This window comes from Carassius auratus, unplaced genomic scaffold (assembly GCF_003368295.1).
Source record: "Carassius auratus strain Wakin unplaced genomic scaffold, ASM336829v1 scaf_tig00015516, whole genome shotgun sequence".
Taxonomy (NCBI): Eukaryota; Metazoa; Chordata; class Actinopteri; order Cypriniformes; family Cyprinidae; genus Carassius; species Carassius auratus.
Window position 1 is genome coordinate 23,976 of NW_020524598.1, and position 22,575 is coordinate 46,550.

Below are 22,575 nucleotides of genomic sequence, written 5' to 3' on the forward strand. Positions count from 1 at the left end.
CCATATTCGCCAGTCTCTCGTGGCGTCCCTCAGACTCTGAAGGCTGAATAGTGCAGAGTGTCTGAGGGGCGCTCAAATGATAGCTCAATCCAATGATGCTCGAGGTGCCTTTGCTGCGAGACAGTCAATGTTAGAGCGTGGGGACTGCAGTGAAAGGGTTGGATGTGCATTAGCAGTCCAACAGCACTCTCTAGTGGAGGGCACAGACCCTGGCAAACATGAAGTAAGGCGCATGCGTCAAACTCGCTGCGTTTCATTGTGTATAATCCTGAAGCGTGTTCACGGCAGGATTTAATACAACAAGAAAACATTAGGCCACGCCGCTAGCGAGAACGCGGCAGCTGTGTGAGCCGTCATAAACTGGCCATATTTTCCAGCCTCTTGTGGCGTCCCTCAGACTCTGAAGGCTGAATAGTGCAGAGTGTCTGAGGGGGCGCTCCAATAACAGCTCAGTTCAGTGACGCTCGAAGTGCTTGTGCTGCGAGACAGTCAATGTTAGAGCGTGGGGACTGCAGTGAGAGGGTTGGATGTGCATAGCAGTCCAACAGCACTCTTCAGTGGAGGGCACAGACCCCGGCAAACATAGAAGGAAATGCATGCGTCAACTCGCTGTGTTTCGTTGTGTATAATCCTGAAGCGTGTCCACGGCAGGATTTAAACCAACAAGATAAACATAGGGCCACGCCGCTAGCGAGAACGCGGCAGCTGTGTGAGCCGTCATAAACTGGCCAAATTCGCCAGTCTCTTGTGCCGTCCCTCAAACTCTGAAGACGAATTGTGCAGTGTCTGAGGGGCGCTCAAATAACAGCTCAGTTCAATGACGCTCGAAGTGCTTGTGCTGCGAGACAGTCAATGTTAGAGCGTGGGGGAGAACGAGAGGCTTCTCGTAAAGAACCGTAATATGAGAATGAAATTTTTCCCGAAATAGACACGACTCGATACGTCTAGACGAGACTAGGTCGCGGCGGAGTTAGGCGCGATCCGTTTGGCTAGAGAGGTAGTCAAACGGCATCGCTATATAATAGCATGTCACTAAATCGTGGCAAAAACCCGCGCCGTTCGTGATATGCGCTGATAAGGCTGCTTCCAGGACCTCGAACCTCTTGGTGGAGGTCCGTGAGAAGGGTAGTTTATCCACCGCGTGGATAGCCACATATTAGCACACTGAGAAAGGGGAAGCGCGTTTCTCCTGTCCGCTCGGAGGGAGAGAACCGCTTATGCCGGTCAGAGCCTACTCTGAGTAGAAGCTGCGGTAGACAACATAGTATAAAGCAAAACTGCTCTGATTAACGCGCTCGAGTAGGGGAGAGCGAGCAAGTGGAAAATCCAGTGCATCACTGTACTCATAGTCAAGCCGCACATATCGCCCCTAACCAACACCTCGTGCGGGGCCTCGGCGACCGCAGAAGCGAACGGTGGGGGTTAGACGCGAGGCGACTGAAGAAATAGACTCCAGAGCGCGGATTACTTTCTTATTTTACCATAGCCGTAGGCTATCACAGAGAGAACATGAGAGAGGCTGCAAACGAATCTCTCATGAGTGCCTCCCTGTGATAAACCCATATACGGCTCTTACCTTTCGTTGACTCATCGCGTCCGCGAAAGAGGAGTTAACACTGCTCGAAGAAAATCGCTGGAGAACGCGAGATGATAGGGCACAGATGATTCGCTATTCCTGAAGGAATGAAATCTGAGCGAAATGGCGCGCTGCACCCAGGTATATCATGCGTGCGCATGCGCAGGGTGGTGCTATGCGCCATTTGGCCAATAGGATTGGCGGGATGGTATAGGGCTTCAGACATTCGTCACACCAGAGGTGTTCCCATACGTGGTGACGTCACCGCAGCATCGAAGTGACCTATGATAGGGAACTTGCAGACAGCGCGTGCAACAAAATTAAGTCGGCGACAAATTAATATAGATATTATTAAATTATCCAATTTGTCAGACGTATTCGTTGTAACTCTGACTAGTTGTTATTGACAAATTGTGTTTGTTAGCACTTATTTATAATTTGCCCTCCAGCAGCCCCGCGTTTGACGTTTGTATCTTGAACTAATTTCAAGATGCAAGAATTATTGTTATTACTATTAGCTTAAAAAAGTGACAATTTGAACCAACTAAAAACTGTTGTATCTATGTAACCAACGTTTGAAAATGAAGAATGTGGAAGAAACATGTTGTGTTGTCACAGTGTCCGAGAAGCCACTCAACCTCACATCTGGATCTCAGAATAAAGAACTAAGCTGTAGTGGAGTGTTTCTGAATTACCAGGCTGGGATTGTAGTCTGTAGTGGCATTTTGTTCTCACGCTTTATCAATGACAGACAGTGCATGGAGAAAAACGCGAAAATTTTACATTCCGAGAGTTTCACTAAAGAGATACAAGTTAGTTTAGATTACATTCACCTTTGTGCCAACCAATCGTGTGCAACGGACAGACGCAATACGAGCCGTCAAGAGGCTCAACTGTTAATGATGATCAATTGTGTGGAGTTTCAAGATGCATTTCAGAAGATCTTCAAAGGGGCTGATAACTGGGGCTTTTGTAGTGGCACATTGGATACAGAAGTTCTAGAAGACTCCAGGTTTTTAAGTTGGTTTGCACTTTTAAAAGTGCCGACTTCATCCTCATGCACCTGTAAGGAAACTATTCCATGGGTGGAGAGTGGCAGTCTTAAAAAGGGATGTCATGTCATCGCATGTGGGTCTCCTTTTGGTGCTCTCTGTCCAGACCTCTTCATGAACACAATTAGTAAAGGTATAATTAGTAATCTGGCAGGTCATGAGAATGCCCTGGTCCTGACTGATGCCCGCTGCTTGCCTGGCACCGAAGGAGGTGGTGTTTTTATTAGTAAAGGAAACAGATCTTACCTTGTGGGTTTGATCGTTTCACCACTTTGCTGGAAATCAGATGAATGGATTGGGCTGACACTTGTGTGCTCGGTTCACCTGATTCTGAAAAACATGCTAAAGGCTGGTGCCATCCAGGAGTCACTGATAGAAAAGTCATCTCAGTTAATTACTGGCTCTTTTCAAGATCCATTAACTACAAACCGAAAACCAGGCTCTGAATTTTTCACTGGAGTTCTGCTGATTGAGAGCGGCCATCTGTGGGGTTCTGGTGTGCTGCTAAACCAGAATCTGGTTCTGACCTGCAGGCATGTAGTGAATGAAAAATCTGAGCTCACAGTCAGAGTCAACTTTGGAGAAAGGTAATCTGCTTTGAATTCATTACTTATAATTATAAGGCCTAAAGAAGTGTCATTTTGTTTGGTGACCTTTGGTAAACATGCTACATGTTACTTGTATTTTAATCACTGTGGGACTTGTAATATCTAAACTTTCCACCTCAGATTTCATGCAGTAAGTGGTAAGGTGCTGTATTCATCAGCACCATCATCTCCCTATGATATCGCTGTAATGGAGCTTCAGGAACCTCTTGCCGCCTCCGTAAAAACACAGTTTACCACATACCTTCACCCAGGTAATTTGCTGCAAACCTGTTTTATTGAGACTCATATTTAGCCATGTTTGATTCGAGATTTCTGTGGATGTCTAATGCTACCAACATAAGACAAAATAACATTTGTTTATCCAGTGTGTCACTTTATGTGTGTGATAATTTCATATCCAAATATCAGGTGGTTTTGTATTAATTTTGACACTACATTTATATTTTTATATTTAACCGTACAATGATTATTAATGTGATATCCGATACTGTATTTTTTTACATTCAAAATATAACTGGAAGTGTACTTTTGTCAAATAAGAATAAATCATGCTTTGATAAATCATATAGAAATAAACAGGCAAAATTGTGACACACATATAATTCTAAGATAAAAGTTGAAATGGTTATGGCATGAAATGTCAAAATTATGAGAAGTCATAAATATTTATGACATAAAAAGTGAACTATTACATAATTATGACTTATGGCATTATGGCAAGTCAAGTGACAAAATAAAAGTAAATGCAAAAAATTATGACAGCAATTATGACCGTAAGTCAGAATTGTGAAATTATTATTATTGTGTCATTTCAGCATAAAAATCGGTGTAATTAAATTTCATTGATACTTCAAATTTATTTTATCTGGACTATTTAATATTACACAGAAATCCTGCTTAAATTCCTGCAACCCTTGAACTGATTTTTATTGTTGTTAGATAGAACCAAGTGAACATAATGACTGGTCAAAACAAAACATTTGACTTTTCAGCATTATGTATCATCCTGAAAAGGAACATAGATACATTTAAATGCATTACACTTACAGATTGATCGCTATATATATATATATATATATATATATATATATATATATATATATATACACACTAATTTAATACATTTAAATGAATTTTGTAACTGTGAGTACTTTGTACCCGTGCAGCCCCTGGAATTCTCATGTTGTGTGTTTGTTTAGGTGAGGATGTGCTTGTTGTGGGTTATGGAGCTTTAGGGAGCAGCTGTGGCCCTTCATTGACCTCAGGGATCTTATCCCGAGTTATTACCCATCAGTCACGTCCTGTGATGCTGCAGACTACTTGTGCTGTGCAGTCTGGAGCCAGTGGTGGTGCTGTGCTTCGTTCTGCCACTGGAGAATTGTTAGGTAATATCACACATTTAATATGTAGCAGTTAGAAATTAATGGAAAAGGTGTTGTTTTTCAGAACATCAACCAGTTGTGCTTCAGTAAAAATGCAGTATCAAGTGGAGATTGAAATATACAATACCTTCTCTAACCAGAAGGGGGCACCATATGACCAATTAAGCATATTATTCTCTCTTATAGAGCATTCTAGCTCTCCTTTGATGACAATGTCTATTTAAATCTTGCTTTCATAGGCAGATTCTTTCGCAAGTTTGAAGTTAAATGTTTTTAATCTTATATATTCCAAAATTAGGTATCGTGTCCAGTAACACAAGAGACTTTGCAGCAAAAGTGACATATCCCCACCTGAACTTCAGCATCCCAGTGACTGTTCTGGAGCCTCTGCTGAGATGTTTTGCTCAAACGGGAGATGCTGCTGTGTTTAAGGTCTTAGACAGTGCAGAGGACGATGTCAGGAAGATATGGAGACTACAAAGCCTTCAAAGCAAGCTTTAATCAATCTCCAACATTTCAGTGAAACTTTAAAATTCTTTGAACTTGACTATTTAAGAATACACAAAAAATCCTGCTTATTTTCCTGCATCCCTTAAACTGATTTTAATTTTTATCAGATACAAGCAAGTGAATCTAAGGACTGGTCAATACAAAATGTTATTTTCAGCACTATGTCATATAACCCTACATTTGTAACGATTTTGGATTAAAAAATACATTTATCATACATTTTTAAACATTATAACTAAATAAAACAAACTGAGTAAAAAAAGTTTTCAGCCCTGGTTTCTAATTCCAATTTTAGAATGTTTGCTGCACTGTATCACTAATATATGAATGTGTGCCAACACTAAAACAATGCAGTGTTACAGCAGAGCTTCATCATGCGCTTTTTCGTAAAATAGTTAGAAACCAGGGATGAAAACCAGAAATGGTTAGAAACCAAGGATTCTAGATTGATACCAAGCAAGCTACACTGGATTGCTAAAATATGAAATGTATGTCAATAATGAATCAATGCAGTATAATCAATAGAGTATAATAGCAGATAATTATAATTTCATCATGCACATTTTTTCTTCTTAATGTTAAATGAGGTTTAATTTTCTTAATGACAATAAGTGAATATTTGAAAGATGTGTTTACAGCATGCCTTCTATTAAAATTAAAATGTCTTTTTGAACTCTCTGGTGACTCTTGTATGCCTTGATTATCAACTTCTGTTGGTTATTTTTGGTAGTTATTATGAATTGCACATCTCAAAAAAAAAGTGGGTTAAAAAGATGTGTTTTCTCATGTCTCCAGTATCACATGAAAATTAGCATGTCGCAGAGTCTTGGGAGTAATTAGGAGAACAAAGGAACAGCACTTTCGGGCCCAGTGCCTTTAATCATATTCAGGCAAGAAAGATGACACACTCGGACAAAGAAACATGCAACTAAATGCAAATATACTGCAACTCAGCGTAAATATAATGTTTTCTAATCAGTAAATCCAAGTATTTACAATAATAATGGCATGTACAGTACAATACAATCGTACACTTGTCCAAGTGGTATAACGTCACTGTTAGCAGACTCCCGAACACTGCTGAGTAAGATATCAGGACATTCACTATTGACTTTAAATGAGCAGGCCATCTTTCCACTCCATCACACCAGCAAGGTGGTGTCGTCTATGATGATAATCCACAACTAATTTAAATATCAACAAGATTCGTCTCAATGACATTTGGAGGATTTATATTCTTCTGTAGATGCCATGGTACATTGATGAATGTGTTTACGCTGGGGATGTTACCATATCAAATGCATTTTCTCTTCCCTGTGTGGAGCTTAGATAGAAATCACGTCTGAGTGAATTATCATACCATGCTGAGGCTGTAATTCATACATGTTTTACAGCATTTTAACTCTAAAAATGGATGCTTAAGATATTTTTTACTGCGGGACTCATGTACTTCACCTTTAGTCGTAGATTTTAAGATTCAGATCTTGAATATAAATCCTTGCAGCACCAGATTTACACCTAGGAACATTACAGCCAACACATCTTTCACTGCAAATGATGGGAAGATCTGATTAGAAGACATCTGCAAAGACAGATTGGTCCCTTTGGGTATATGAGAGAGAATATGTCAGAATGCATTTTCGAAAGCTCATTCCTGCCTCTCGTGTTCATCCATACACTGCCTCGTTATAATAGCTGTGTTGCATCAGAAGTACCGTATTACAGCCTGACCTAGTGGAGTATAAGCAAATTCTATTATGACAGACATATGAAACCAGAGCGCACATATCTCAGGATTTATGACTGTCCATTTAAAAGAAAACAATGATTTGGATGTCGGGGTGAGGGAGAAAGCTACTGCATTGAGGCGTAATTTATATGAAAATATAATGCTTTGCCATCTCTGGTTTCAGTGGATTATTACACAAAAGACAGGAATAAAATAGTGCCTTTAGGACAAGGATCGTCTTGTAGAAGTGCATTGTGTATTTCTGGCAAGTAGCCTAAAATCTCTTGTAGTTTGTGTGCGTGGAGAAATAGTTCTTCAAATACACTGACAAGGCTACTTTATCTCAAGACATTTACGACTATATCTACTTCAAGGAAGCAAAGAAATGATGCAGAGACTGTTTCAGCCAGAGTAGGCTAACAGTCTTAGCTTTTTGAGCTAAGCTAAGCTAACTAAGCTCTTAGTGTTTTTGGACTTTGTGTCTTTGTATTTATAGTAATCTGTATTCATATTCGCTAAATCATTTGGAGTACATTTTTAAAAAATTCACAGAAACTCTTTAACAGCAAAAACATTGCCAGCAGTCTCAGTTCCCAAAGAAAGCAGTTGCTGATGGTCGACAGAAGATCTAATGAAACAGGTTAGACCCTAAAGCCTGCCTATCGTTATATACATACTTTAAAAAGTCGCTTTAGACTTAACAGGTATCATTTCTGAATGTATAATGATGAAAGTATGTATTTATTAGACTTGCATAAGAATGCATCACATCACACCTATCAAGCGCCTAATTCTGAAACTCGTGTTTGCAGATGCTATAGACTGATTCAGGAGAAAACTCTTGCACTTACAACAAAAATATGATGTTTTACAAGTATCCGTAAGCCCAATAATTGAAAACTCTTTCCCAGTACCATAATCTCACTACAACTAACACTAACCAAGCCACCCCCCCACCCTCCCCAATTCAATGCTGTTTGGTGTGCAATATAAAGATGACAGACCCTCCAGTGTCCACTGTTTAATGTCAGAAGATAGAGCTGCCTCTGTAGAAATGGGCCACAGAAAGCTACGTCGAACAAGGCGAGAATCACATTTCGTTTTACCAAATGTATCCGCCGTCATCTACCTCCCCCACCTCCCCTTCCTCCTCCTCAGCCTCCTCGCCGTTCTCCTCCGCCTCCTTTTCTTCCTCATCTTCCCATCCGAGCCCGCTGCCAAAATCGCCCGAGTACGTGACCATCTCATCTGCAAAATGGAAATGTTGTTAAAAAAACATTGTGAGCGATTTAGACTAAACAATAGGCACTTGGTGGGAGAACAATAGACAAAATTGTTGTGAGGTGTGACTTTGAAATTGGGCTTTTTAATCGTTATTTTATGTCCAGTCAGGGGATTTGTTCTTATCACCTGCAGGTCCGTCGCAGCCAGTAGTAATTAATCTTAAGGACCTTTATTTGGGTGAGACAACTGCTCTTTTGGAATGGAAATGAACCTGGCCTAATGAATGTAGCACTTGGTCTTCTGTCAGATGGATGACTGATGATTTTGTGGATCTAAGCCCTAAGCCCTGTAGCTACAGAAGGAGCATTGTCCTCTATATAGTGTGTGTGTGTGTGTGTGTGTTGTGCTCGTGCTCACCACAGTCGGGGTTGCCATGGATTCTGGAGCCCATTAACTCTCCTCCATGCTGGTCCACACACCAGCACTCCCCTCTGCTCTTGTCACACTGCAGTCTCCTGTAAAAGCCGTCCTCATCACAGCTGGGAATGTATGTATCTGAAACAAGCAGGGAGAGAAACACACAGACACGCACGTTTTGAGAACATTTTACATTCATTTTCAGATCCCATACAAAACGAGTGTTGCATCACGGGTGACATTCCAAACTAGTTTGCATATTGCTGTAAATCATGTGACAGACTCGAGCGACACCGCTCATTGTAATGCATAAAATGTAACCTTGGCGAGGGTTGAGGGCTGGGTTTCTGTCTGCAGTGTCTCGAATCATTATGCACGATAAAAAAACAACTGCACAGAGTAATAAACATATATTTCCACATAATCATTGTGATCTATGAAATGCAGGATTTAAACCTGATGCACTGAGTGTATTAAGGGACAATTCTTTAAAAGCCAGTTTTAACCATTCAGAATGTGAAGTTTTATCCTAACCACCACCACGGGTGATTCCATTGACCCTTACCCATAATTCAACCTGACTATCCTGTTTATGTCTTTGTGTGCTTTTTATTTACGAGAACATAAATTAAGCAGCTGGTGCAAGTGATGACCATGTGCAATTGTAAAAGAAAATATATAAATAGATATATAGAATCATTTCCCTTTGTGATTTAATAATTAATCCCTCAGAGAGTTACAGACAGATTGTTTTTTGTTTTTTAGGGTTAAGCTTTTGCTTTGACACTTACCCATAATTCTACATGACTGTCTTCTTTTTATGTAATTGTGTTTTACATTTATGGCAACATAAATTAAACGAGGGCTCGACAAATATAATGATACTCCTTGAAGCTCTGGAATATTTATCATAATCTTGCATGGCAATGGACAGATGTACAGTCCTCTCAAAATATGCAATTAAAAAAGGCAGAAAATGATTATATCTCTTTTTTTAAAAGAATATAATAAGTAAAAATATGTTTTTTTTATTGTGATTTAACTGTAAATGCATTATAGAGTTAAACAGGTTACACATGGGCTTTTTCTCAGGACTGTAATCTTTTCCATTTTTTAACATTTATTCGACATGGCTGGCAAAAATGGTAATGAACTATGGAATATTAATATAATTTTTTTTGGAATGCATGGATGTGTAACTTTCTTAACATGTATAATATAATAACAATGAAACTGTTTATTTGTATTATATACATTGATATTTGTTCTCAGGCTTTGGGGGCTGTTTGCATGGGCTGCCTCTGATAGGCTGAAGCATCTGCAGCATGTCCTTGGAGAGTCCTAAGAGCACTGCAGCCAAACATGCAGCACTGCCCACAGCCACTTACCTCCCTTCTGCCTCGTTTTCCTTTTATCCAACCTTCTTTCTTCCATTCTTTCATCTATAAGTTGTATACATTCTATATAACCTTTTTCTCTTGTTCTCCCTTTGTTCCTCTCATTCACACCTTAATTTGCCCTTCCCGCGATAGTACAGCGAGTCTCAGCGGAGCGTTCATTCTTACCTGGTTTCTTCTTGGCTCCTTCTTGCAATTGGATTCGCTCTAGTTCAGCCAGGCATGGAGGCTCTGTGGAAGAAAAACAATCACTGTCTTTAGGGAAGAGTCGGCGCTAATCTCCCCCAGACAAGCGCTTCACACGAGCTCCCCCACCAACTCCCAGATGAGGCGGCATTACACCAGGGCTGCTCTCCGTGCAGCTGTACAATCAGATCACACTATCACACCCAAACACAGCCGCATTTTAAAAGTGCCACAATAGACAGCTCTAATCTCTATTTTTACGACAATACAATTCATGAAAGAAAGAGTCAATTACATTTGTAGTTATAGAACAAGGTTTAAATAGGTTTTGGAGAAAAATTAACACCCGTTATAGAATGTTTCTATATTGCAATTTTCTGTTAAATGCCCTGAGGTGAAATGTACAACCTTCTTATAATATATTAGAGTAATATTATTGTAAAAAGGAAAATCCTGTAATCATTTGCTGACTTTCTTCTGAGGAACACAAAAGAAGTTATTTAGCATAATGTCCAAGATTCTCTTTTCAGTTCAATGAAAATAAATGGCTGAGATGGACCAATATGCCCAATAATTAAAAAAATTAAAATAATAATTCTCTTTTTAAAAAAGGTATCTTCTTTAGATTTAGAGATTCTTTCAGAGCATATCACTCGATCATTAATACTGACATTTTCTAACCTTATTACACTATAGTCTTTTTAAAAAAAATATTGCGAATACTGGAATATAAAGTGATTTTAAAAATGAAATGATATTGTTATATTATAATATGAAACTAAAACTGGCAGTAGGTGGCAAGTCCCTGTCTTAATGAGTAAACCATTCATTCATTCTATGTATTTATTTTGCTGCTTATTTATTCAAAAGACAAGCAATCGACTTTAGTAATGAGTTAGTGAATCATTCACTCAAACAATTAAACAGTTTAATGGTCCTTTTTAAAGCTTGACAGCCCTAGTCCCCATTTACATCCATTTCAAGGAAAACAGCAGCCTGGACATTCTCCCAAACATCTTGTGTATTCCACATAGGAAAGAGAGTAATACAGGTTCGGGAATGATATGAAGGTTAGTAAATGATGACAGAATGTTTCCTTAAATAAATAAATCAGTGCAGCACATACAGGAATATTCGCCAATGCTTCAACACTATCACTATGTTAGGGCCGGACAGGTCAAGTCTAAAAAAATGCAGCAGGTTTCTGTCTGACTGCCCGTCTGGTTTTAGTCCCAGAGAGTTTGAGGCTGAGCAGGCTGTCAACAACCAACACTGATGTTGTTTTTCCCTCTGCAATGGCCATTTCCTATCCACCGGGGGAAATACAAGGGGAAGACAAAGTGTGACAGGCCAAAAGCAACTGTGCCCTACCCAGGAGAAATGAGAGTGCCCAGCCACATATCGTGAACAGAATCACATCAAACAAGAGCTAGGCTGGTCTAGTGTGTGTGTATGTGTGTGTTAAGACGCTGCTAAGATACAGCTCTGTGCCCCTCCAGTGCGATGCACAGTGGAGCATATGTCTGTTTGTGTCAAGAAACTTGCCATGCTCCATGGTTTAAGTAAACACACACACACACACACATAGGAATTCCTCAAACAAAAGAACACACTTACGAGTCTCATTAATATGTAGAGCATGTTGCGATAAACACATGCACATGCAAACAGACCTACGCTCTCCCCTACTGACAAACACACACACTGACTGTCAGTCACCCTAGCAGCACACACTGAATAGCAATTCCTCCCGACTTATGCATCTCGTCAAAATGAATACTGTAAATCACTCTCTCCACATGCCACAAACAGCTAAAGGTCAATGAATGCCTTCTCCAGCCCTCTCATCTCTCATTTTCTCTCCAAAGGGAGTGTTTGTAGAGGAAATGAAAGATTTGGATTACAATAATCCAAACATATGGTTCCCCTCCCCCCTTTAATGTTTGATTATATTTAGAAAACTAATTAAACTTAATCCAGTGCAAACTGAATGAGTTAGTGGCATGAGTCTGAAGAACTCTCAGCACACAGATGGATTTTTCTAAAGCCCTGCCTCCTCTGACTGGTGTCTTCTTTATCTTCAACGCCAGTACAGTGCGTGCTGATGTAAAATAAATGCATTCTGAGACCAGCCTTTGCATGCAATTTCATCTTCTAGGCTTTCGTAATGGAATCATCATTTCAGATTTGAAAGCCCTAACTCTCTAAAGCAGTGTTCAACACACTCAAACACAGACTAGTGCTGGCACTGATGTTCGGCCATGTGTCCCCCTTCTGTCATGCTGATATAACCAAACAGAACAAACTGTGGACTGTGGCACTGACCAGCAGGATGCAGGGCACAAATGTGCAATGCTGAGGCAATGATCCCAGTATGAGCTGATTTCAAATCTGAAGTGTGAGATGTTTCAATGTTACTTTTTTGAGTCTTTGCCTTCAGATGAAAATATTTCACTAAAATGCCATCTTTTTTTTTTTTGTCAAAGTTGACACTATTGATCAGGAATGAAACTAGCATGTTTTCTCTCTCTCTCTTTTTTTAAATATATGTATTGATTGATGATATATATTTTTTTCCATGTGATTTTTATCAACAGTATGTTTTAATTAAATTTAGTTAATTATCAAGATGCAGATTTTTTTAAATGACACACTACTACTGATCAAAAGTTTGGGGTCAGCAAGATGCTTTTTAAGAAAGTCATTTTTTTAAGGACACATTAAATGGATCAAAATTGACAGTAGAGGATTGATAATGCTACATAAATTATGTATCTATTGTTTCTATTAAAATATATTTTAGCACAACATTGATAATAATAATAATAAATATATTGTGAGCACCAGATCATCATATTAGAATGATTTCTGAAGGATCACGTGACACTGAAGTAATAATGCTGAAAATAAATTAACAAGAAAATATATTCAAATAGAAAACTGTTATTTTACATGATAATAATATTTCACAACATTGTTTTTCTGTATTTTTCATAAGAGGCTTCGGTCATAATATAATTCGGTTATAAGTACTAATAAACAGCCAGTATTTTAATAACAGGCATGCTAATAGAGAGATCTGGTCCCTAAGTGATACCGAGGCTTCTTTCAAAAATGTACACATTTTCAATGGTAGTGCACTGAATATTTGGTAGTATATAGAATATTTCATCATTATATTATTATAAAAATCACTAAGACCTGCTTTAATTGGGTAAAGATACTAAAAACTCACTTTCTCTCCAAAAGCAGAGGCACCACTCAGCTGTTGAGACTTTGCCATCATGGTAGGAGTCGCAGGAGTTGAAGAAGGGCCGTATGCACACTTCATACTTGTCCAGATTAATGGCAGACAGCTCAGCTTGATCCAGATACAGGTCACTGTTCGTGTCCAGCTTAGAGAACATCCAGCCAATAGAGTCCTTACAGGTCGCAACAAGAGTTCGGTCCACAACTGTGCACAAACAATCACAAGTTACATGTTAACGCAAGATAAATACTAGCTTAAATACTGTAATACTTCTGCATTTTGTGAGCTTTTTAAAATGTATTCCAAGAGCATCTCTCCAAGAATAGATGATTGCATCATATTACCTGTAAACAAATTTATGTCCTTTTTAATACAAAACTGCTGTTCAAATGTTGCTGACAAGACAGTAAACCACTAATGGAAACCATGGACCTATTTTTCTAAGCAGATTAGAAGCAAACAATATAAATGTAACAAACAAAATAGGCATAGCTATGTAGAGAATTGATGCTCACATGGTTGATCTGGTCATTTTTTTTCTGCCACTGAAGTACTTAAGCATTCAGCTGCATTTCACAATTCAAAACTGCTTTTTGAGCGGATAAAATGCTGCTAGTGTTCTTTAGCCATCGGGAAAGGACACAATGATCATAGGTCAGTGTTTAAAATACTAAAAAGAAAACAGCATTTGTGGCATTACTTGAAATGATACAACCAAAATAAATGAGGTTAGAGTCACTGTATGCTGCTGATCCATAGTGAAGCTGCTGTCATTCCTGAATATAAAAGCACTAGCTAAATAGATTTTAGAGGCTCACTTGATGCAGAACTGGCTACAGGATTCCCCGTGCTGTTCTGCTTGCCGTTGCCTTGGAGTAGTTGGAACCAGTCCCGCAGGCGATCTCCCAGATCTGCCAGGTCCTGCCCTGTGCAACTCTCTATGGACAGAAAAGAAGAGAGACAGAGACGGTGAAAGGAGATAAGGGAGTGTTGGCAGACATCAGTATTAAAGAGTGAAGAACCAATCGTCCTGCTTTTGCCCTTTCTGAAGTGGACAAGAAAAGCCTGCGGAGACTGCAGACATAAATCAGTCATAATCAAAGTCAGCAGAAATTCACAAAGCAAGGCTGCAAAGAGAAAGAAAAGAGAGCAGCATAGTCTGTTGATAAATCAATAAAAGCCTCTGTTAGAGCAAGAGCTGCAGACTACTCAAGGGGATGTGAAAGAGACAAAAGGCATCAGAAGCAATCTCAAAAAACCATTCATTATTATCATCAAAATATGATCCTATAAACTTAGACGCTGGCGCTTCTATTGTGCTTCATTCAAGACAGAAGGTGCTTATTTAAAAGAGCTCATGCAAAAATGAACATTCTGTCATCATTTACACAAATTTTTATGACTTACTTTCTTTTGAAGTAACGCTAAATTTCTCCTTCTTGGACGGCCTGAGGTTGAGTACATTTTCTGAAAGTTTCTGAGAGAACTATTCCTTTAATGAGGGTCCAAAACAATTGATTTTTCCAGGTCTTGATCGACACAAGGTTGAGTACCATATATTTTCCGGACTATAAGTCGCACTTTTTTTCATAGTTTGACTGGTCCTGCAACTTATAGTCAGGTGCGAATTATTTATCAAAATTAATTTGACATGAGGCAAGAGAAGAGAAACCGTCTACAGCCGCGAGAGGGTGCTCTATGCTGCTCAGTGCTCCTGTAGTCCACCACTAGAGCGCCCTCTCGCGGGTTTTTCTATTGGTTCTTGGTTCTAAATAAATGCGACTTATAGTCCGGTGCGACTTATATATGTTTTTTTTCTCATCATGACGTATTTTTGGACTGATGCGACTTATACTCAGGTGCGACTTATAGTTCGAAAAATACGGTAAATTATTTTTGGTGAAACTATTCAGTTAACAAGCTTTGCAAGATCAAATTGCAGCTGTTGGAAGCATGTAGCAGGTAAATACCGTGTTTGCTGTCCAGGTCTGTAGCAGGAGCCGCGGTGGCGGTACAGGGGCAGGGACCAGGACATCTTACTTTCAATTCCTTCCCTGTGAGACAAGCCTGCTGCTCCAGTTTGCACTAAATTCAGGTGCAACACACACACACACAAACACATCCAAAGAATAAGCAGTGCCGCCATAACACTAGTCCAGTGTCAAATGCTCCTGCTCCGTGGCATGAATTGTAAGCCTGGGTAAAGCACATTATTTCAACAGACGAGTGAAAATCGCTGGTTCAGACAAGACATCTCCATTAAAAGAAGCTGATGTCAACCATAATTTCTTCCCTCACAAGGTCAGAAATAGATATAAAAGATATAATACATAATTCAACAGAACGGTTCTTTCATCCCCAAGTACCCAGAATCTCTTCAGACAATTCTCTGACTTTTAAGGATGTCAAGGGCCAGAATATAAGGTATAATAGAGATCGTTATCCATACTGCGCAAGCAGTCTGATCCACGAGTCACACAGAAAATAACAGAGAAAAATAATAATAATTGTGAATGGCACAGAATAGCAAGAATAGAAATAATGTCATTATCCAAAGTTGTATGCTAGTGAAAGGATTATGAATTTTCTCTACAGGTTTGTTGACAGGACTAAGAAAATATTTTTACCTGATCTGACTCTTCAAAATGACCTGAGCTAGTGTTAATTTGGTTATAATATTTGTGACTAGATCAAGGTTTTGCATTATATTGACATTATATTATACTGGATATTATTTATGATTATTATTAACACTATTAAAGTGGCCATTATTACAATGATTCAACTTACTAAGTACATTTCCTTCCCTTTAATGAGACATGTCCTATTTGTCTTTCAGAAATTGTTGTGTGCTCTCTGGGAAAATGTTCTAGGGGCATTCATGGGGAAACGTTCTCCAAGGAAGGCCTAGCGGCAAATTTCGTTATAAATGAATCCAGATGGGACTTTTAACAAAATTAATGTGGTCTTTTTTGTGTGGTGGGATTCAGAAGCTCAACACGTATGAAATATCACCTTTGACAGATATACATCATCAATTTACAAAAAGGTTGGATGTAAAGGAACTAAATGCAGTTAAAAAACATTATTATGCATGACTGATTATTTTATTCTACTGTCAGCCACAGAAGTTCAATTTGGTTTTAAAGATTTAACAAAGCAAAACCGATCCATGGCTGGAATTTACTGATTTAGCAAATATGAATATGATCATTTTTGGGTTACCCAAACCCAATAAAAAGTCTGAAAAGGCACAAAAGTGCAACATACCTAATTGTGTTAAAATTAGCTGAACTGCGGAGAAATTGATTATATAGATATGATACATTTCTCTGCACCTCAGCTTATTTTAATAAAATTAAAGGAAGCTGAATGCAGTGTGAAGTACCTGAGAGGCATAGTTGTGTCCATCAGAGCCACAAACAAGACCAGAGGAAGATACTGGGCAAGATTTACAGTTACTCTCCTGCTGCTGTCTAATGACCTGCTGCTTCAACCTAAAACACATTAATCAGTATTAACATGCCATCAATAATATCATCAATATTCCATGTGAGATATAAACTGAGGCATAATTTAATACAGGAACAGTGAATCACTGGCCCATTTTTTTATTTAAAGTTAACAAAACATTCTCTGTAGTTATTTGTATGCTACAATGATAACCAGCCCCTTAGGGACGGCCACAGGAACAAGTTCAATTTGTAAAAAGAACAAACATCCAGGGACTAAATCTGTGTAGCTCACAATGAGCCACCAGACAACACATGCCCGCTTTAATAAATTGCTCTTATTTCACCTCTACAAAAATATGACTTTCTCTTCACAAGTGAATGAACATTTCCTAACGCTTGTGGAAATAAACAGATCATAACCATTTTATTTATTTCTTTTCCCCTGGGGTCCAGTTAAAATTTTAGTCAGGGTTCTCTGCGCCGTAATGTTAAAAAACATTTTCAACCCTGTCTCATTTTTTGCTGTTGTGTCTTTAAGACTTCTTTCTAAACATCCAACTTTGCTCATACGCACTCAGCCAATAATCTGAACCTCTCTGAAATGTGATTCTTCATGATCATATGAATAATGAAAAGCCAGATTGGACAGTTACATTCTGCACAGTGCCTTAGAATGGCACACAGTTTATTTTATTCATATACCCTAAACAATCAAACACTCTCCTGTCATGTATTACTGTTATGTGCATAAAGACAGTCCTGTAGCTGAAGGGCTCACCTTTGCTCCAGCTTTTTGCGGTTGACGCACACAGCACGCTGGTAACCCTGAGCGACACACACCTTATGTCGACTGCATTTGACCTTCTGGCAAGGATCCTTAGTGGTGTCAACATCTGTAATGAAGAGAGATGTACCCTAATAATCTGCCATGCATTCAGTTTTTTTTTTTGATGGTTTTTGTTATTATTAAAAAAAAATTATTGTATATATTTGTTTTATGGGTTTTAGTTAACAATAACAAATTCTGACCTGAACATAAATAAACAGCAGGAAAATTACGATATGTTTTTTTATGCACTGTATTTATATTACATTTATTTTATTAATTTAAAATGTTTACATTTTTTTATCAATTAAAAAATGTCATCATGAATCTTTAGGGAAACTCCTATATTCACCAAAATGAAAATATCGTGACAAACACCCTTTGATTCATATTTAATCAAATTAATGCAAAAAAAGTCAGCATTACACAAATTCAAAAGCGCCCGTCCATCCTCAGTGCTCTCTATGCTACAGCATTAGAGAAGCTAAGAGGCAAAAATGTTATTTTGCTGTGTTTTTTTTAGTAAGCCATCATTATCTCACCATACTACATATAACAAAAAAAAAAAAACTATATCTCAAACCTGACAGATTTTTACAGTCTATACACAACGGCACAAGGTTGATTGGTAACCCTCACTTCATCACAACAGGTTCAAGCAGATTAAAGAGAACACAAGAATAATGATGTTGCTATAGCAACAGTCCAACTCCAGAGTGAGGACTGATTAGCTGCTCATATAAATATAAAAAAAAGAGAGAAACAAAGAATTCTCTCTCTCTAGATCTATCCATAATCATCACTCCTGTTAACATTAAATATATCTTACAAACAGGCCCTTGTGGGCTTGTCCCTATAAAATACATAAAAAAGGTCTCCATGTGTAAGCGATGCCAAGTCTGGCTTAGAGGGCCGAGGGATCTCGTCCAGTCACCACCACATCCTTTGTTTACACTCAGAGCAGCATTTAATGTGATCCGTACAATCGCCAAGTAGAAGTAAGGAGCTAGTGACTCTATCAAGCAAAGCCAGTGGCTGAGCTAATGCAGCTAATATACATCAGCAGCCAGAACCACTTAACGCTGAGCATATCAGATTGACTTGCAGGGAAGGGTTCACAGAGATAAGGACCCGATACATGCTGTGTACACACTACACAGGAAAGAGAAAATACAATCACGCTGATAAATACTGTAAAACACGGACGCTGATTGAATAAATACGTCTCCATTTGTTTTTAATGAACTGAAGCTTTGCATCCTCTTGATTAATTATGGTACAGGTTGACTAAACAGACTGCTGAGATGTTCTTTTCACAGGTACACACCCAGGAATGTGAAAAAGAAAAAAAAAAACATCTGCTTATGATAAATTTGTCCACATACTGGCAACACTTTGTTTAGCCGTAGATATGCAAGAATATGTTCTGCTCTGAAAGTTTTACCTTCAGGACAAAATAAAAAAAAATACATGAACTACTGCTCAAAAGTGTAGGGTAGGTACTTAAAAAAACTAATAAATTCATGCATTCATTGTATGCCTTAATTTGATCAAAAGTAAAAAAAAAAAATGTTTTCCACAAATGTTTCCACAAAACTGTTTCAGTACTGATAATAATAAGAGATATTTCCTTGAGCACCAAATCAGCATATCATGTGACGTCGACTGGACTGGACAAGATAGGAATAAATAAAATAAATTTTAAAACATATGCAAATAGAAAATAGTTCTTTTAAATTGTAATGATATTTCACAGTGTAATAATTTTCACATTGTTTTTAATTAAATAAATCCAGCTTTGCTGAGAGACTTCTTTCAAAAACATTATTATTATTATTATTTTTAAACTTACCGACCCCAAACTGAATTATAGTGTATGTGAAAGTGGGTGTTTTAAGCAAGGAGGTTTTTATATAGACATGAGCAAGTATCATGACTGGTGGTTAGAAAAAAACTACTGTCACAGTAGATAAATCATAGATTTGTCCTGAAGTTGTGTGACAGCCGCTGTTTTGATAACTTGTAAAATGCAAATTTGTTCCTCATTAAAAAGGTAAGGACCAGTGTTACCTTCCAAGAAGACACTGTAAATAAGGCTCTTTGGGAATTTCGGCTGCTTTGGTATCTGTTAGCTGTCTGATGCTTGAAAGTCGAAACATGGAGAGCAGATGCTGTTGAAATTTCAGACTATAAAGTCTTACAAGGCCAATTAGACACCAACATAAAGTAAATAATTGATACAATTTAACATTTCTTCTACACTGCAGATTTATCTAATTTAATTCCTATCATGTCACAACAAGGGTGTATTTTAAAACTCTCAGCCAGAACAATCTTTTTAATATATTTCAAATAGATTTCCTTTAACTTTTGAAATTCCTTCTACAGAAAGTGCAGCTCTTTACAAACTACAAGGGACTGTGACACTATAAGATCAGTGAGCTGTTCCTTGTTTTTCTCTTTGAAAGAAAAAAGGATCTGAATTTGACTGAAGCCTGCACTGTCTCCTTTTAAGTGGAAACATCATGGGACAAATCTCTTATCACTGCCTCATGAATTATCTCATTAAAGAGATAATGCATTAAAATGCATTAAATTTGGTAAGACAAATAGGTTTTATTTAATACATTGAAAAAAAGAAGTAGGTTGCGCATATATTTGTGTACACACATTTTTCAATTCTAATTTCAATTTCTAAAAATGTGGTGCTCAAGTTAAAAGAAGTTTAAAAACTTTTAAAACTCATCTTGAGACCTTGCATTGTTACCTCCATTGCATTCCCTGTGTCTCCTGCTTTTTTAAAGCTAAAACACCTTCTGTGTGAATGTGAGTCCTTAAAAATGTATTGTGTGTTATTCTGAATACATTTTCAGCATTTATTTTTCACATGTGTTTAACACGTATGTTGAACTACACATTGGGTTCAAAAGAACCAGTAGGGTTAAATGTAAGTAAACTTCACGGAAAATGTCCTGGAAGAAAATTACAAGTACTTTTTCCATTTTTCTCTCTTACAGTGTATGACCACCTTATGTATGTGATGAATACTGGTTTTAATACTTAAGTGTTCAAATTATTAATAGCATAAATACAAACTCTTAAATATCAAATTTACCCTAAGATGTGTGAAATATTGCTCTCTAACAACTGCGACGAATGGATCTGATTATAATTCCCTATTGTCACAGAGAATCAGTTCAAATAATGAGTATCAAACAAAAGATTTGTGGTGGGAGTAGTGATGGCCGTGCAAGAAGCTTTAGTGCCAGCTCAAAAAAAAAAAAGAGAAAATAGACCATCGGGTTCGTGGACCTCTGTTCTTGGACATATGAAGCTTAAGTGGATTTGTGCTTTGAAGGAACAAAGCCAGTGTCAGTCAGTGCTAAATCAAGCCTCCGGGCTCTTACTGGGCCTTCAGTGGAACTAGCAATTATCCATTAATTACATCCTGAGATATTTGCTAATGGACTCCTCCATTCTGAGGACTTCACTTCAACTGAAAAATCAAGACATAATCTTCAAATGTGCCCGCCGGGCAGTCTCTTTACTCTAGCAAAATGAGGAGATGACCTCATCTCTTGTGTAAGCAATTAGTGTTTGGCAGCCAAGAAGAAAAGAAGGGCTGTCTGCTTTGACAAACATACGCAGACCATGGTCAAGCCTAACCGCACTACTGAATGATAATTACAGTGCTTGTTTTAAAACACTAAATGTTACATTTATGAAAAAATTAATTCAAGAATTAATTCAGATTAAAGCGCTCAACATGCTGTGGGGTTCAAACTTTATTTGTAGACTATTTAAATTTTTGTTTAAAACAATACTATTATTTTTTTATTAGATTAGCTAATAGAGAAAAAACCTTCCACTGACTTGCTGAAAATGTTTAAATCTATTCAAATCACTGTAATGTTTGCATACTGAGCACTACTCTTTCTTACATCTATTTGCATACTGAACTCTGATTGGTCCTGACTTCCTTGAATACACTGCACTGCAACTGTGTTGACTCTTGTGTGCAACTGACAGAAAACAAAATGCATGTTGAGTGTCATGATAAAAGAAGGCTTCAATTACACAGAAGAAAAATCTAAAACTGGCACTAATTAGTCATTTAACCTAATGTAAACTCCAGCTCCATTTGAAAATAAACTAGGTCATTGTTCCGCACATCATGCGATTTGGGCACTTAAATAGAATGGCTAAAAGATCTCTCTAATATATGTAATGTGATTACCAATAAAAAAAGATGACTTACTTTCATTCGAGCCTTGACTTTCATCCCATGATCTGATGTAATCGTCCTGACAAAACAAAGTGAAACAGTCAAATGTGCTGCACAGAATAAATTAGGGTCACCATATGAGCCATTTTCCCAGGACGTGTCCTTGCCAGGATTTTTATATTGCCTAAAATATCCAGATTTTGGCTGTTTGTGCTGTGCAGACAGATCATTGTATGACATTCATAAGAGCTATAGAGAGCAGAGCAGACGGCTCCTCATGCATTCAAATCACTCTCTTGGTACTTAGGTGTCATAAAATGATCGGAGCGCAGCGACGCTTCAAGTTGAATGAACGAACAAACACCTAACATGTACGTGTATTTGCATTGCTTTGATCATTATCTGTAGATCTCACCTTCTCACATGCCACGATTGGTTGATTATGTACCATACCTGCATGTTATTAGTCAAACTACTTTGGATGTTTTACGCAATATAGAAATCCTGGCAAGGACGCGTCCTGGGAAAATGGCTCATATGGTCACCCTAGAATAAATGTTAAGAATTTAGTTAAGATTATTACATCTATCACTGTGGATCTATCATTAACCAAACTTAAATGTACAATACTAAGATACTTAAATTGTGAAAAGCAGCTGGAAAGCACTAATGGAAAAAAGAGGGATGGAAACTTAAAAAAAATTCTGAGAGGCAAACACGACAAAAAAGGTAAACGCT

General features: G+C 38.0%; 2 protein-coding genes across 2 annotated transcripts; one reads left to right on the plus strand and one right to left on the minus strand.

The window, feature by feature from the left end:
• Positions 1 to 1,873: 1,873 nt before the first annotated feature.
• On the plus strand, positions 1,874 to 7,317 carry LOC113074863 (peroxisomal leader peptide-processing protease-like). The gene is made up of 4 exons (XM_026247589.1): positions 1,874 to 3,215; positions 3,357 to 3,487; positions 4,436 to 4,621; positions 4,917 to 7,317. The coding sequence occupies exons 1-4, from the start codon at positions 2,158 to 2,160 to the stop codon at positions 5,117 to 5,119; spliced, it is 1,578 nt and encodes a 525-aa protein (XP_026103374.1). The 5' UTR covers positions 1,874 to 2,157; the 3' UTR covers positions 5,120 to 7,317.
• Positions 5,988 to 21,916, minus strand: LOC113074865 (testican-2-like; the record flags this gene model as incomplete). The annotated part of the gene is made up of 9 exons (XM_026247591.1): positions 5,988 to 8,105; positions 8,499 to 8,636; positions 10,064 to 10,126; positions 13,317 to 13,535; positions 14,150 to 14,269; positions 15,302 to 15,416; positions 16,720 to 16,828; positions 17,565 to 17,679; positions 21,871 to 21,916. Coding segments are annotated over 9 exons (1,071 nt in total), but the record flags the coding sequence as incomplete, so codon positions are not given.
• Positions 21,917 to 22,575: the final 659 nt, after the last annotated feature.